This window comes from Manis javanica, chromosome 4 (genome assembly GCF_040802235.1).
Source record: "Manis javanica isolate MJ-LG chromosome 4, MJ_LKY, whole genome shotgun sequence".
NCBI classification, from domain to species: Eukaryota; Metazoa; Chordata; class Mammalia; order Pholidota; family Manidae; genus Manis; species Manis javanica.
The window spans coordinates 36,358,052-36,375,714 of record NC_133159.1 but is presented as its reverse complement, the minus strand read 5'-3'; the positions used below and the strand labels follow the sequence as shown (position 1 = coordinate 36,375,714).

The 17,663-nt window shown below is 37.7% G+C and overlaps 1 protein-coding gene across 3 annotated transcripts in view; it reads left to right on the top strand.

The window, feature by feature from the left end:
* PIK3R3 (phosphoinositide-3-kinase regulatory subunit 3) overlaps positions 1 to 17,663 on the top strand; it is a 118,012-nt gene that overhangs the window by 49,073 nt on the left and 51,276 nt on the right. For 2 of the 3 annotated variants that reach the window (XM_073233853.1, XM_017658626.3), the window contains exons 2-3: positions 14,814 to 14,922; positions 16,797 to 16,895. In XM_073233853.1, the coding sequence (XP_073089954.1) occupies positions 14,814 to 14,922; positions 16,797 to 16,895 (208 nt within the window). Of the gene's footprint in view, positions 1 to 14,813; positions 14,923 to 15,253; positions 15,333 to 16,796; positions 16,896 to 17,663 lie in introns of all 3 variants that reach the window. The other variant, XM_073233855.1, reaches the window with a different exon arrangement.

The following is a 17,663-nucleotide window of genomic DNA, read 5'->3' as shown; positions in this document are numbered from 1 at the left end:
TGAAATTGCAGTATTGTTATCAAAGGGGAGATGGATGCAAAACCCTATTGAGGTGCAGCCAATTTGGTAAATCCAGGACTAGAACTCAGGCCCCTGATTCATAGGCCAATATTTTTGTCTGATGTTTTAGCCATTCTTTGTTATATTTTAACCACAAATTAATTTTTTTAGAATGATCAGTCCAATAGGTTTGAATTGTCAGTGTTATCAGTTTCCACAATTAGACTGCTTTAAAGTAACATTTTCTATTACATACAATAAATTATTGTGTAAGTTGAATTCTTAAAGGTCCTTAAATTAATCTAAAATTTTTTGTTGAAAATGTGTATACAGCATTTCATGTTAAGTTTTTACTCTTCATCCAGTAAGAATTGCTTATGGCATGCTTGCAGTATCAAAGCTTCATTTTGCTACTCATATTTAAACATTGTCCTAATTATTTGATTTGTTCAGGATATTGACTTATGAAGGGATGACCACGTTCATTCAAAAGCATCTCACAAAGCAAGTTGTAAATTATTGGCTTAGGAAAGGATCATTCATTTCTGTATGAGAGGTGGTTTTCAAAGTGGTTAAAATGATAGAATCTGAAGCAAAGCAAGACTGTTATCAGTTAATTTCCCAGCTCCAACACTAACTACTTGGGCAAGAACTACTTAATCTCTTTGTGCCTTTTTTCTGTTTGTAACATGGGTATAATAGTAATATGTGCTTGATAAGATTGTTGTGAGGATTAAATTAATTACTAGATGTAATTAATGTAGAACAATGCCTGACATATAGTAATAAAATACTCAGTAAATGTTAGTATATTTAAATATTTAGTCCCCACTGGAAAGGAATATTGGTCCCAATATTTTCATTAAGCCATGTAGTAGGATTTTAGTGAGTATTTGCTTTGATGAATCTAGAGTGAATTAGTATATCAGGAAATTCCATACTAACTCAATAAAATATTTCTGGACATTCTGTCATTATGTTAGGTAGTATATGTATTAGGTACTGAGGTTATAGTGATGACCAGTATATACTGGTTATGAGGAGCTTGTAGTTTAGTAGGGATCACAAACAAGATATTAATAGAGACTAACAAGTACTATAATAGGGGTAAGCAGGAAATGCTTATGGTATGAAATAGGGGGGCACTTTAGTCTTGCTGGTGGAAGAGAAACTGAGAAGGTTCCCTGAAAGGGCACTGAGAATGAATTACACATAGGAATTATCCAGGTGGGGATTAGGAGGCTGAAGATAAGCTTTGGAAGTCTATAGCATGAAATTACCCCCAGGGAAGTGTATAGAGCACAGTGTTGCAAACTTACATATCCATAAGTACAGTGAGTAAAAGAGGCCTGGATCTTTTTAAAAAGTGCTACACCAGCAAAATGAAAATGACAACTGATACTATCTTTAGGCATCTGGGAGAATGTAGGGAATAATTATTGTTTTAATTTGATTATTGATGCATTGATTATTTAGGAGCATATTATTAAGCCTCCATGTGTTGTGGGCTTTTTCATTTTCTTTGTGTAAATTATTTCTAGTTTCATATCTTTGTGATCTGAGAAGCTGGTTGGTACAATTTCAATCTTTTTGAATTTACTGAGGCTCTTTTTGTGCCCTAGTATATGATCTATTGTTGAAAATGTTCCATGTGCACTTGAGAAGAATGTGTATCCTGTTGCTTTGGGTGAAGTGTTCTGTAGATGTCCTTTAGGTCCATATGTTATAATACGTTGTTCAGTGCCTCTGTCTCTTTACTTATTTTCTGTTTGGTTGATCTGTCTTTTGGAGTGAGTGGTGTGTTGAAGTCTCCTAAAATGAATTGCATTCTATTTCCCCCTTCAATATGTTATATTTGTTTCACATATGTAGGTAATCCTGTGTTGGGTGCATAGATCTTTATAATAGTTATATCCTCTTGTTGGACTGAGCCCTTTATCATTATGTAATGTCCTTCTTTATCTCTTGTTACTTTCTTTGTTTTAAAGTCTAATTTGTCTGATACAAGTACTGCAACTCCTGCTTTTTTCTCCCTATTAGTTGCATGAAATATCTTTTTCCATCCCTTCACTTTTAGTCTGTGTATGTCTTTGAGTTTAAGGTGAGTCTCTTGTAGGCAGCATATAGATGCATCTTGTTTATTCATCCATTTGGTGACTCTATGTCTTTTGATTGGTGCATTCAGACCATTCACATTTAGGGTGATTATTGAGAGGTATGTACTTATTGCCATCGCAGGCTTTAAATTCATGGTTACCAAAGGTTTAAGGGTAATTCCCTTACTATCTAAAGTCTAATTTAACTCACTTCATATGCTATTACAAATACAATCTAATGGTTCTTTTTTTTCCTTTTTTCTTCCTCCTCCATTCTTTGTATGTTAGGTATCATATCCTGTACTCTTTGTCTATCCCTTGATTGACTTTGGGGGTAGTTGATTTGATTTTGCATCTGCTTAGTAATTAGTTGTTCTACTTTACTGTGGTTTTATTTCCCCTGGTGACATCTATTTAGCCTTAGGAATACTTCCATCTATAGCAGTCCCTTGAAAATGCACTGTAGATGTGGTTTGTGGGAGGTAAATTCTCTTAGCTTTTGCTTATCTGAAAATTGTTTAATCCCTCCTTCAAGTTTAAATGATAACCTTGCCGGGTAGAGTATTCTTGGTTCAAGGCCCTTCTGCTTCATTGCATTAACTATATCATGCCACTCTCTTCTGGCCTGTAAGGTTTCTGTTGAGAAATCTGATGATAGCCTGATGGGTTTTCCTTTGTATGTGATCTTTTTTCTCTCTCCAGCTGCTTTTAAAAGTCTGTCTTTATCCTTGATCTTTGACATTTTAATTATTGTATGTCTCGATGTAGTCTTCCTTGGGTCCCTTGTGTTGGGAGATCTGTGCATCTACGTGGCTTGAGGGGCTATCTCCTTCCCCCGATTTGGGAAGTTTTCAGCAATTACCTCCTCAATAACACTTTCTATCCCTTTTTCTCTCTCTTCTTCTTCCGGTACCCCTATAATGCAGATATTGGTCTGTTTGGATTGGTCACACATTTCTCTCAATATTCTTTCATTCTTAGAGATCCTTTTTTCTCTTTGTGCCTCAGCTTCTTTGTATTCCTCTCCTCTAATTTCTATTCCATTTACCGTCTCTTCTACTAAATCTAATCCGCTTTTAAATCCCTTCATTGTATGTTTCATTTCAGATACAGAATTTATTTATTTTATTTATTTTATTTTTTTATTTTGGTATCATTAATCTACAATTACATGAAAGACATCATGTTTACTAGGCTCTACCCTTCACCAAGTCCTCCCTACATACCCCTTCACAGTCACTGACCATCAACGTAGTAAGATGCTGTAAAATCACTACTTGTCTTCTCAGTGTTGCACAGCCCTCCCCGTGGCCCGCCCCACACTATACATGCTAATTGTAATGCCCCCTTTCTTTTTTCCCACCCTTATCCCTCCCTTCCCACCCATCCTCCCCAATCTCTTTCCCTTTGGTAACTGTTAGTCCATTCTTGGGTTCTGTGATTCTGCTGCTGTTTAGTTCCTCCAGCTTTCCTTTGTTCATATACTCCACATATGAGTGAAATCATTTGATACTTGTCTTTCTCCGCCTGGCTTATTTCACTGAGCATAAAACCCTCTAGCTCCATCCATGTTGTTGCAAATGGGAGGATCTGTTTTTTCTTATAGCTCAGTAATATTCCATTGTGTATATGTACCACATCTTCTTTATCCATTCATCTACTGATGGACACTTAGGTTGCTTCCATTTCTTGCCTATTGTAAACAGTGCTGCAATAAACATAGGGGTGCATCTGCCTTTTTCAAACTGGGCTGCTGCATTCTTAGGGTAAATTCCTCGAAGTGGAATTCCTGGGTCAAATGGTATTTCTATTTTGAGCATTTTGAGGAACCTCCATACTGCTTTCCACAATGGTTGAACTAATTTACATTCCCACCAGCAGTGTAGGAGGGTTCCCCTTTCTCCACAACCTTGCCAACATTTGTTGTTGTTTGTCTTTTGGATGGTAGTCATCCTTACTGGTGTGAGGTGATATCTCATTGTGGTTTTAATTTGTATTTCTCTGATGACAAGCGATGTGGAACATCTTTTCATGTGTCTGTTGGCCATCTGAATTTCTTCTTTAGAGAACTGTCTATTCAGCTCCTCTGCCCATTTTTTAATTGGATTATTTGCTTTTTGTTTGTTGAGGTGTGTGAGCTCTTTATATATTTTGGATGTCAACCCTTTATTGGATCTGTCATGTATGAATATATTCTCCCATATTGTACGATACCTTTTTGTTCTATTGATGGTGTCCTTTGCTCTACAGAAGCTTTTCAGCTTGATATAGTCCTACTTGTTCCTTTTTGCTTTTGTTTCCCTTGCCCGGGGAGATACGTTCAAGAAGAGGTCATTCATGTTTATATCTAAGAGATTTTTGCCTATGTTTTTTTCTAAGAGTTTTATGGTTTCATGACTTAACGTTCAAGTCTTTGATCCATTTCGAATTTACTTTTGTGTATGGGGTTAGACAGTGATCCAGTTTCGTTCTCTTACATGTAGCTGTCCAGTTTTGCCAGCACCATCTGTTGAAGAGACTGTCATTTCCCCATTGTATGTCCATGGCTTCTTTATCGTATATTAATTGACCATATATGTTTGGGTTAATGTCTGGAGTCTCTATTCTGTTCCATTGGTCTGTGGCTCTGTTCTTGTGCCAGTACCAAATTGTCTTGATTACTATGGCTTTGTAGTAGAGCTTGAAGTTTGGGACTGAGATTCCCCCCCCACTTTACTCTCCCTTCTCAGGATTGCTTTAGCTATTTCGGGTCTCTGGTGTTTCCATATGAATTTTTGAACTGTTTGTTCCAGTTCATTGAAGAATCCTGTTGGTAATTTGATAGGAATTGCATCGAATCTGTATATTGTTTTGGGCAGGATGACCATTTTGACAATATTAATTCTTCCTAGCCAGGAGCATGGGATGAGTTTCCATTTGTTAGTGACCTCTTTAATTTCTATTAAGAGTGTCTTATAATTTTCAGGGTATAGGTCTTTCACTTCCTTGGTTAGGTTTATTCCTAGGTATTTTATTCTTTTTGATGCTATTGTGAATGGAATTGACTTCCTCATTTCTGTTTCTATTAGTTCATTGTTAGTGTATAGGAAAGCCACAGATTTCTGTGTGTTAATTTTGTATCCTGCAACTTTGCTGTATTCCGATATTAGTTCTAGTAGTTTTGGAGTGGAGTCTTTAGGGTTTTTTATGTACAATATCATGTCATCTGCAAATAGTGACAGTTTGACTTCTTCTTTACCAATCTGGATTCCTTGTATTTCTTTGTTGTGTCTAATTGCTGTGGCTAGGACCTCCAGTACTATGTTGAATAACAGTGGGGAGAGTAGGCATCCCTGTCTTGTTCCCGATCTCAGAGGAAAAGCTTTCAGCTTCTCGCTGTTCAGTATGATATTGGCTGTGGGCTTATCATATATGGCCTTTATTATGTTGAGGTACTTGCCCTCTATACCCATTTTGCTGAGAGTTTTTATCATGAATGGATGTTGAATTTTGTCAAATGCTTTTTCAGCATCTATGGAGATGATCATGTGGTTTTTGTTTTTCTTTTTGTTAATGTGGTGGATGATGTTGATGGATTTTCGAATGTTGTACCATCCTTGCATCCCTGGGATGAATCTCACTTGATCATGGTGTATTATCCTTTTGATGTATTTTTGAATTCGGTCTGCTAATATTTTGTTGAGTGTTTTTGCATCTATGTTCATCAGGGATATTGGTCTGTAGTTTTCTTTTTTGTTGGGGTCTTTGCCTTGTTTTCATATTAGGGTGATGTTGGCTTCATAGAATGAGTTTGGGAGTATTCCCTCTCTTCTATTTTTTGGAAAACTTTCAGGAGAATGGGTATTATGTCTTCTCTGTATGTCTGATAAAATTCCGAGGTAAATCCATCTGGCCCTGGGGTTTTGTTCTTGGATAGTTTTTTGATTTCCGCTTCAATTTCATTGCTTGTTAATTGGTCTGTTTAGATTTTCTGTTTCTTTCTGGGTCAGTCTTGGAAGGTTGTATTTTTCTAGGAAGTTGTCCATCTGCTGCCTATTTTATATATATTTATAATGGTTATATCCTCTTGTTGGACTGAGCCCTTTATCATTATGTAATGTCCTTCTTTATCTCTTGTTACTTTCTTTGTTTTAAAGTCTATTTTGTCTGATACTAGTATTGCCACACCTGCTTTTTTCTCCCTTTTGTTTGCATGAAATATCTTTTTCCATCCCTTGACTTTTAATCTGTGCATGTCTTTTGGTTTGAGGTGAGTCTCTTGTAAGCAGCATATAGATGGGTCTTGCTTTTTTATCAGTTCTATTACTCTGTGTCTTTTGATTGGTGCATTCAGTCCACTTATATTTAGGGTGACTATTGAAAGATATGTACTTATTGCCATTGCAGGCTTTAGATTCGTGGTTACCAAAGGTTCAAGGTTAGCTTCTTTACTATCTTACTGCCTAACTTAACTCGCTTATTGAGCTATTATAAACACTCTCTGATGATTCTTTATTTCTCTCCCTTATTCCTCCTCCTCCATTCTTCATATGTTGGGTGTTTTTTTCTGTGCTCTTTTTAGGGGTGCTCCCATCTAGAGCAGTACCATAAGATGCCCTGTAGAGGTGGTTTGTGGGAGGCAAATTCCCTCAACTTTTGCTTGTCTGGGAATTGTTTAATCCCTACTTCATATTTAAATGATAGTCGTGCTGGATACAGTATTCTTGGTTCAAGGCCCTTCTGTTTCATTGCATTAAATGTATCATGCCTTTCTCTTCTGGCCTGTAAGGTTTCTGTTGAGAAGTCTAATGATAGCCTGATGGGTTTTCCTTTGTAGGTGACCTTTTTTTCTCTGTCTGGCTGCCTTTAGTACTGTGTCCTTGTCTTTGATCTTTGCCATTTTAATTATTATGTGTCTTGGTGTTGCCCTCCTTGGGTCCCTTGTCATGGGAGTTCTGTGTGCTTCTGTGGTCTGAAAGGCCATTTCCTCCCCTAGTTTGGGGAAGTTTTCAGCAATTATTTCTTCAAAGACCCTTTCTATCCCTTTTTCTGTCTCTTCTTCTTGTGGTACTCCTATAATGCAAATATTGTTCTGTTTCAATTTGTCACACAGTTCTCTAAATATTCTTTCATTCCTTGAGACCCTTCTTTCTCTCTCTGCATCAGTGTCTCTGCATTCCTGTTCTCTGATTTCTAGTCCATTAATGGTCTCTTGTTTCTCTTCCATTCTGCTTTCATGTCCTTCCAGAGATTGTTTTATTTCTGTGTTCTCCCTCCTTAGTTCTTGCATATTTCTCTGCAAGTCCATCAGCATGGTTATGAGTTTTGTTTTGAATTCTTTTTCAGGAAGATTGTTTAAATCTCCCCAGATTCCTTCTCAGGGGAAGATGTAGAAGATGTCTGGGTCAGTCTTGTCTGGATCAAATTTTTTTGCCTTTTCATGTTGATAGATGCAGTGGTATGCTATTGACTCGTCTGTCAGCTGGGAGAGCCAAAACTCTTTCCACTTGCTCTGGCCTTTCTTTACTGGGAGAACGTTGACCCCTAGCGGCTTGTGTTGGGCAATTGCGTGTAGACTGGGTCTCTGTACCTTGTCCAGCTGCTGTGGTGGAAGCTCCCTTGCTGTGGGTGTGGCCAGCCTCAAGCTGCTGCTCTGCTATGGCGGGACCCTGGAGGGAAAAATGGATGGGGGGCCGTTTGGCTGTTCATCGCCGTGAGGGGTCTCAGAGCTGTTGCCCAGGGGGTTAGTGCGTCCGAAGTTCTCTGGGATTCCCAACTGCTGGGCTAAGTGTCCCGGGACCCTTCTGTCCAGCCGTTGGGTCCCTGTCCCTTTAAGACTTTCAAAAAGCACTCGCTTTTCTTTGTCCCAGGGGTACCAGCTGCGGGGACCCACTCACAGGTCTTACTGTCCTGTTTCCCTAGCACCCCACCCACGCACTATGTCTGCGCTCCGGTGCGGATGGCTAGGGCTGGGTGTTTAGCAGTCCTGGGCTCCCTCTCCCTCCCCACTCCGACTCCTCTCCTCCTGCCGGGAGCTGGGGTGAGGGGTGCTCGGGTCCCGCTGGGCCGGGGCTTGTATCTTACCCCTTCGCCAGGCGCTGGGTTCTCGCGGGTGTGGATGTAGTCTGGCTGTTGTCCTGTGTCTTCTGGTCTCTCTTTTAGGGATAGTTGTATTTGTTGTATTTTCAAAAATATACATGTTTTTGGGAAGAGATTCCCACTGACCTACTCACGGCACCATCTTCTGGAATTTCTTAATGATTGAATCTCTGTCTTAAATTTGTCCCTGAGTTCTTGAATATTTTTCTGTACCTCCATGAGCATGTTTATGATTTTTTATTTAAACTCTCTTTCTGGAAGATTGGTGAGTTTAGTTTCATTTGACCCTTTTTCTGGGGTTTGTGAGATTTTGGTCTGAACCATGTTCCTTTGATGTTTCATAATTCCAGAAGCTCTAGTCTTTGGAGCTGCTCAGCCCATAGAGTGAGGTTGATGGTTGTAGGGGAGCAGTGCTGGTGCCTGGTGGGAGGAAATAGCTGTTTCCTGATTCCTGGCTGCAGTGCCTGTCTCCAGTATCAGAGCCAGTGGGCTGAGCACTGAGGTGTAAGCCTCTGTGCTTGGCATCTCTAGCTGTTGTAGGCGGGGCCTCCCTCTGGCTGGCTTGACGCCAGTGCAGTGACTGCTGGTTTGTGAGCAGGTGCCAGCAGGCCAGGAGGAAGGTGCAGCAGGCTGCTTGTCTCAGTGGGGGGCTTGGAGCTGAGTAGGCAGTCGGGGGATGGAGCGCCAGAAGCTCTTCAGAGTTCCCCACATGCTGGGCAGAGTGCACCCAGACAACCTAATCCACCTATCCCTTCTCCGGCGTAGCAAGCTCCGTGAAAACCCCACGCCTTCAGCTGCCCTCTCGCTGCTAGGAAGCCTCTCAGACCGCCTGCCTTTCCTTTGTCCCAGTACGGCTGGATGAGGATCCCTGTCCTCCACTAATGGCCGGAATCTCAGTCTCTCAAGCACTCCACCTGTCCCAGCTCCCCAACCCCACCAGCCTCCAGAGCACCACGCAATGTAGGTTTGTGCTCCAAAGCAGACTTCCAGGGCTGGGTGTTCAGCAGTCTTAGGCTTCCACCCCCTTCCCGCTCCATTTCTCTTCCTCCTGCTGGTGAGCTGAGGTAGGGGACGGCCTTGGGTCCTGCCAGATCAAGGCTTGTACGTTACCCTGTTTTGTGAGGTCTGTTCTGTTTGTGAGGTCTGTATACAGTCTGGTGTAGCCTTCTTTCCTGTTGCTGTTTTAGGGCCAGTTGTATTAACTATATTTTCACACCATATGTGGTTTTTGGGAGGAATTCTCTGTCTCATCTCTCATGCTGCCATCTTGGATCTCCCAGGGTATGGGTTCTTAACCTGGGATTTATGGGATCCCTCAGTATTATATGTAAGCTGTGTGTGTATGTACATTTTTCTGGAGACAAGCCTTAGAACTTTCATCATATTTTCAAAAGAGTTTATAACCCAAAAGAAACCCTTTTGTCATGGGACCTGTAGTTGAGTGATTTGGTGATATTTACAAGCTTTGTAGGAGAGGAGCCAGTAAAGCAGGAGAGGCTATAGAGAGTAGAATAGGGACTATAGGAGATGAGATCTGGAGCATTTGGTAGAGGGACTAAGATAAGAAAGAAAAAATGGATGTAGATGCACATAAATTTATAGGTTAATGGCAGGAATCTGAAGTAGCTCTCTGCTTACAATCTTTATTTTCTGTTATATAGTAGGTGAAATGAGGTCTACCAAAAATGAGTGAATAGAGGTGAAATAGGATGTTTGAGGAAGGTCAGGGAGTTTGAGATAGCCATAGTGAAAAGTGAGAAAGAGGGAAAGATTTTTGGATTGTGTTGAGGGTCTACTTGTGATTGGAGATCATTACTAGGGAAACCAAACTGAAGATGGTATAGCTTTTTCTCCCCTCTTGCAGCCTAAGGAGCAAGTAGAGAAAAGCAGGAAAATGGATTGAGCTACAGTTGGGGTCTTACCAGGCAGGAGCAGTTGGGAGGGTAAGAGACAAAAGAGATAGGTATTAGTTGAGATAAAGGAGTGAAGACCAGTTTTGTGTAAAAAGTAATGAGTTTGAGGAATTGGAGGTATCAGAGGTGAAAGAATAGGACAAGTGTAAGAGTAAGTGGGAAAACTGCAGATAGAAGTCAGATACATTTGTGGGATTAGGAACAGGGTTCTCCTCCTAGTTTTTCTTATCACAATCACCTGTTTTGTTTAAAAAACACAGATGCCCAGGTCTTATTTTGGATCAACTGCATCAGAATGTCTAGGGATTTGGACTGAGGCATCTTCATATAAAAATTTCTTCTTATGATTTAAAGAAAAATTGTAATATTTTTGTGCAGTAAAATTTATATAGTTCTGTGAGTTTTGACAAATGTGTATGTACTTTATTAGGATAGAGTAGATAAGAAGAACAGGTTTGGTGAGGACGATATATTTCTTTTTGTGCACCATATAATTTCTTGTTCTACCAAAGCTGCAACCATGGGGTAAGATTATTACACTGAGTTAACATTTTCCCTACCATTTTCTTAAGTCTAGATCACAGATAGACACACTTTTTCTGTAAAGAGCCAGATTGTAAATACTTTAGGCTTCATAGGCCACATATGGTCTCTTTTGTATATTCTTTTTGTGACTGTGTGTTTCCAACTCATTTAAAAACATAAAAACCAGTCTTTGCACTGTACAAAAACAGGCAGAGAACTCTGGTTTGCTGACCTCTGGTAGTTAATCAGTACAGCAATAAATCAAGCTCTGATTTGTAGCATTTGCTGATTTCTGAAGTGTAACTATTCCCACTGTGGCTGATTTCATCATGCTATCCATGTGATATACTAAATGCAGAATTTGAAAGAGATGTAGTAGCATAAAGTATTTCTACTATTATAGATGCAATAGATGTAAATAGCCTTAAAGGCATGGACAGTTAAATAAAATACAGTAAACTATTAATGAAGTGTGAATTTTGAATGTTTATTACCTTTATTTTTAATATAATTTGTTTAATTGTGCATTTATATGATTTAATTTTTAATAATGACTGTATAACAGTGGCTTGCAAAATCCTGAAAATGTAATAGTCAGCTCTTGTTGGTCTGTGCAAATTGGCTTTAACATATCATTGAACCTAAGGTTGAGAGAGGTAATTTATCAAATCTAGTTTAAGTGACAGAACCAGAATAAACTCTAGGTTTCTTTTAATTTAACTTTTATTTTCATCAAAACAATACATGTTCATAGTTTCAACAGTCAAAGGATACTTCAAGATTTATAGTGAGAAAAACAGTAGTTCCCTGCCCTACCTTCTCCATCCCCAGTGTCTAATCTAATCAGAAGCAACAGTTAACTCTTTTAGCTTTTTCTTCTGGTTTTACCTCCCTGTTTTTCATAATACGTTTATAGTATTTTGATTTTTTTCACCTTTTAATATTACTTATTCCTTCTTAAGGAAAATAGAGATTTAGTGCTCTCACACTATATGTTTTACCTGTGTTTCCAGTATATTTATATCATAGTAATAACTGCTTCTTAAATTATCTTTTAGTATTTACAGTTATGACTATGTAAATAGTGTTCATAGCAAGCCATTAGTATATTTTTATTATATTTCCTTATATTTTTTGGAATTAGTAATTGCCTTAGGTTTTAAACAGTTGCCTGTTTTTTTTTATTTTCAGTATCAGTATTATCTCCATAATCTTCAACAGAACCATAAAACTCATCTCAGTATGGTTAAACATCAGATAATTTATTATTTCTATTTTTTTTCCATCAACGTACCTCCTAAATTCTCTTCATTCTCTTGCTAGAATCCCAACTATTGTTTTCGTCTGTCACCCTGATGCTCCCCATTCACCTCTGACCTAGGGCTTGCCTTTGCTCCTTTTCTGTGTTAGCATCCATTTTCCTGAATCCTATACCATCTTCTTTCCTAGTTTATTTTTTCACTTTAATAAAGCACATCTTTCAGGAGCTTCCTAAAAAAGGGTGCCAAGAGATAAATTGTTCAAGGTCTTGTATGTCTGAAAATATCAATTCTACCATCATGTATAATTGATAATTCGGCAGGATATATGATTTTAGTTTGAAAAATCATTTTCTCTCAGAGTTTGAAAGTTTTTCTCCAGTGTTGTTACTTACCAGTGTTGCTGTTGAATCCAGTGACATTGCAGGCCTTACTCCTTTGTGCCCTTTTTTTTCTTTTTTCTTTATGATAGGTTTTGAGGACCGTCTGTTTATCCCTGATGTAAAATTCCATAGAGATGTGCCTTGATGTGGGTATTTTTCATTCATTTGTTCATTTTATTCATGTGTGACATATCTGGGTACTTCCATTCTGTAGAAGTATGTCCATTTCTGAAAATTTTATCTTACATTAATTATTTTAAACATCTCTTTCTGCTTTCTGGAACTTCTGTTTGTTCAATTTTGTATCTTCTGGGTTTATCCTCTAATTTTCTCATATTTTCTTCTATTTTTCATTACTTTCATTTTTTTGTTCCCCTTCTTGGGAGATTTCCTCTACTTTTTCTGTCAGCTTATCAAATGAAGTTTCTAAAAAACCTCTATCATAATTTTATAAGGGCTCTTGCTCTTTAATATTACCATATTGTCAATCTTGTTTGTGTTTCATAGATGCAACATTTCTTTTTATATTTCCAAGGATATACTTTTTGTGTGTGTCTATGAAGTTTTCTTCTTGAATTCTTTGTTCACTTTTAAGTTCTTTTTTTCATTCGTTTGTTTTGGTCTTTAATGTTGATGGCATTCCTCAGTGTCTCGTGGTTTGTTTTTTCTTTTTTAGTTGTGGTAAAAATGCATAACAAGATTTATCATTTTAGCTGTTTTTAAGTGTACAGTTCTGTGGCATTAAGTACATTCACACTGTTGTGCAGCCATTCACTATCATCCATCTCCAGAACTCATTCATCTTACCTAACTGAAATTATGTACCTGTTAAACACTAACTCTCCATTCCTTCTGCCCCTGGCCCCTGGTAGCCACCATTCTACTTTCTGTCTCTTATGAATTTGACTACTCCTGAAACCTTGCATAAGAGAAGGCACACAATTATTTCTTCTGTGACTAGCTTATTTCCTCAGGGTTCTTCATGATGACATGTCTTCAAGGTTCATTCATGTTGTAGGAGTGTCAGAATTTCATTCCTTTTCAAAGGATTTGTTCTTATTTAGTAATAAATTTAAAAAGCTGATTTGAAGCTCCATGTAAGTGGGCAGGGCGTGTTAACTGAAGGCCTTCAGTGACAGGTATTGAGGTGATGAATATCTTTTTCATTGGTAACCCTAAAATATTCATATTTTTAGGTCTTCTTTTAGGACTTGTCAGTTTATCCAGAGAAAAATCTTACTAACTCCTGCCTGGGGATACAAGCTTGGTGGCTCAGTGTACAGAGAACTGAGGCAGGGAAGGGAGTTGGTACTTGTACCTGTTGAGTAGACTTTTCCTTAACTCTGCTGTTCTGGGTAAGGGACTTAGCACTAATCCCAGCTGTGCTTGGTGTTCCTTGAGTCCAGAGCATCTCTTAATTGTTTCCTTGGACTGATGTGTTGACAGGCAGGCTTTGTCTAGGGTTGGGGAGAGGTAATTAGTTGCCTGGTTGCTTGGAAGTTGTAGGGAAGAACCGGTAATCTATATATTTAAATGCTATTTCTGAAGACTTTAGACCCATTTCTTCTAACTTGTCTAATTTGTTGCCATATAAATTTTTCATAGAATTCTCTAATCTTTGTATTGCTCGCTATCTATCTATCTATCTATCTATCTATCTATCTATCTATCTATCTATCTATCTATCTATCTAATCTATTGAAGTCCATGAGTTGATATCAGTAGCTTTAATTCCAGTCCAAACCAGAAAGTTAATTCTATTTCTTTCTTTTCTATATTTGTAACTTCCTTTTTAGACTATGAGAAATCTGACCTCTATTATCTTTAACAGTTTTTCTTATGTGATCCATCTCTTTGTACCCAATCTCTTAAACTGTTCCTGAGTTCCCCCTGCCATCTCCCATCCTTTGCCCAAGTAGAAAATCTTTTCACCCTTGTCTGGCTTTGTCTCACTGCATTGGAATATCCACCTTTGAGGACTATGTCCTCATTGGCTTGGTCTCCAACACTCTGTGCCACCTAGGCCCTGTGCTACTGCCCTTCTTACTTCACTCAGCTCACTACCCCAGGCCAGGCTGCCCCTGTGAGGATTGCTCCTCAGCCTGCCGAAACTCTTGAGCTCCTGTGCTGTACTGCTTTCCCTCCTATATGGACATGATCCTCCCTCACCTGCTTTGGGTGCTGCCACCAACTGTTGGCTGTCATGAGCAGCCCTACTTAATAGCTTTTGGACTGAATTGTTTGTTAAGGGGCTTCACATTGTCTATAGAGATATAATGAAGTGTTTTTGGACATCTGTTCAGAATTAAAAGTTAGTACTTTGAAGAAAGAAAAAAACCCATATAGCTTGAAATTTTCACTTTCTGGGCATTTATTGGTAGAGTTCTAGAAGGATTCATTCTTTGGCTAATGATTAATATTTAACACAAAGTAACAGTTAATTTGATTTACAATTATTTGAATATTAATGTACCTTGGTTAATGAGCTGTTCTTGACTGAAGAAATTAGAAAACAAATAATAATTTACATCTTCAAAATAATATTCATTTCTCTTCTAGCTCTTCCACCAAAGCCACCTAAGCCAATGACTTCAGCCATTAAAAATGGAATGAAGGACAGTTCTGCTTCTCTTCAGGATGCAGAATGGTACTGGGGGGATATTTCAAGGTAACTAGAATGCTACTTATACTTGAATGCAGCTTTTTAGAAATTCACTTTTGAGAATCAGTAGTTAAAAGAAAAGTTTAATGTTCCACTAGTTATAATTCAAAGATTGCCATTTAAGAAATTGTGTGTGATAAAATATCAGTTTCTAAATGGTTTTATTCCCACAAAAAAGTGACAAAAAATCTTTAAATTATGGCTGTGATTATTTCTTTTAATATATTGAAGATAGATTTCTGTATAACTTAAACTTATACACTTAGGGATAGTTACATGTGTTTTAGGATAAAAATACTTAAATATACTTTATTTTCCTTACCTTTCTATTTCTAAGGCAGTTGTTCCACTCTCTTTGTATGTCTAAGAATCAGTTGGGGTGCGGCCCAGGAATCTGCATTTAACAACCTCCCCAGGTGATTTTGATGCACTCTTCATATACCTCATTTTGAGAAACATTATTCTAGAAGAAATTTGCTTTTTGGGTAAAATGGTTTTGGAAAATTTTGAACCTAGAGAAGGAAAACATATATATACATACATATATACATACATACACATATATATTTAAATTTGAATATTATATTTTCTTGTTTTAGAAAAGCCCTATTCATTTCTGTCACATCAGGTTCCAGGTTGATGCCATATTCCTCAACATCCTTGCCCTTTTTCTCTGGTCTGTTTCCTCCCGTTACCAAAATGTCACTCATTTTCTTTTTTTTTCTCCTTACCATTTTAACTATCTTTAGATGTACAGTTCAGTAGCATAAAGTATACTCACACTGTGGATCAACCATCACCACCATCCATCTCTGGAACTATTTCATCCTCACAAAGTGAAGCTCTGTACACATTGAACACTAACTCCCCTTTCCTCCTGTTCTCCCCATACTCTTGCTTCCACCATCCTACTTTCTGTTCCTATGAATTTGACTACCCTAGGTACCTTATATAAGTAAAATTATATGATATTTGTCCTTTTATGCTGGCTTATTTCACTTAGCTTAGTGTCTTCAAGTTTATCCATATTATAGTATGTGTCAGAATTTCCTTTTTAAGACTGAATACTAGTCTATTATATGTATATACCACATTATTTATTTATCTGCACATTTGGTTTTGATGAACATTTGGATTATTTCCAGCTTTTGGCTGATAATGTTTGGTGAATAAATGTTCAAGTCCCTGCTTTAAATTCTTTTGGGTGGAATTTCTGGGTCATATGGTAATTCTCTGTTTAATTTTTTGAAGAAGGCAATATATTCTATATTGATGAAAATTTATAGCATTGTACAATAAAAAGATCTCTTATATTTAAATGCCATTTAAATTTATATTTTAAGACCACGTGGTTCTATAATTCAGGGATTTTTTTATGCCCTGCCATTTCCTTTGAGTGTTCTAGTATTGTTCCGTAAAGTCCTAAACCAACTCTGCAGAAGGAATTTGTTATCAGTATAAATTCAAACTGTAGAGTATTATATTGAAAGGTGTGAACTTAGTGAGTTTTTCCCCCTCTGATCAGACACAGCTGCCACAGTTACTCAAATATAACCTTCTTTCTGAACAGCTGCTGGTTTTTCCTGAAACTCTACAAGTTCAGACCTGCCTAAGGAAGTCATAAGGGCGTAATGGAAACACTATCCCCTACAGACAGTTGAAATCTAGAAGAGTTCAAAAAGCAAATAGGCCTTCCTTAGATTGCATAATACCAAAAATCAAAACAGAAAGAACAATTCTAGGGGGATGAACTATGTGACCTCCGAAGACCCCATGATTCTATAACGTTAGATATATGTACTTCCCAACTAGCCTTAGTAATAATATGTGATGAGAACAACTGACACATTTTTCATTTTACCTATAATTTTGTTCTTCAGGGAGGAGGTAAATGACAAATTACGGGACATGCCAGATGGTACCTTCTTGGTCAGAGATGCCTCAACAAAAATGCAGGGAGATTACACTTTGACTTTACGGTGAGTATTTTTCAGCATTTTGGATGGTGTTCTACTAGCATTATTTATTTCTGGATATAAAAGATTTCTGTATTTTATTTAAATCTCTCTATACACATTTTTTTCCATATTTTTATTTAACTTAGGTACATAATTTTTAATTACTTGTCTAACCTCTTTCTATATATTAAGTATTTAAGAGTCATATAAAAATGAAAACACTTATTTTTTTATAGAAATAAAATGAAAAGGATGAAATCCCTAGATGTAAAGAAATAAGAACTGTACTGTTGACCTTATGAGTGAAGTAGAAGTCACTGGCATAGCCTAAGGTTATTAGTGACATGTTGGGAATCCATCCTTCTAATAACCCTATTATTTTCCTCTATGAAGATTTCAGAGAATAAAATTCGACAAAATTTAGGCTGATGAGGTTATGTAGAAGATAAAGCAATTCTCAGCCTGTATCATGCTGTCCATGTGGGCATATTAAAATCTGATAAGTGGTGGATGTATACTTCCTATATTTATGAAGACAGAACCTTTTTTTTTGGTATTGTTAATGTACAATTACTTGAACAGCATTATGGTTACTAAACTCCCCCTATTATCAAGTCTCCCCCATATACCTCATTACAGTCACTGTCCATCAGCATAGTAAGATGCTATAGAATCATTACTTGTCTTCTCTGTATATACTGCCTTTCCCGTGTCCCCCTCACTGCTACATTGTGTGCTAATCATAATGCCGAAGACGGGACATATTTTTAAAAGATTAGGAAAACTGCA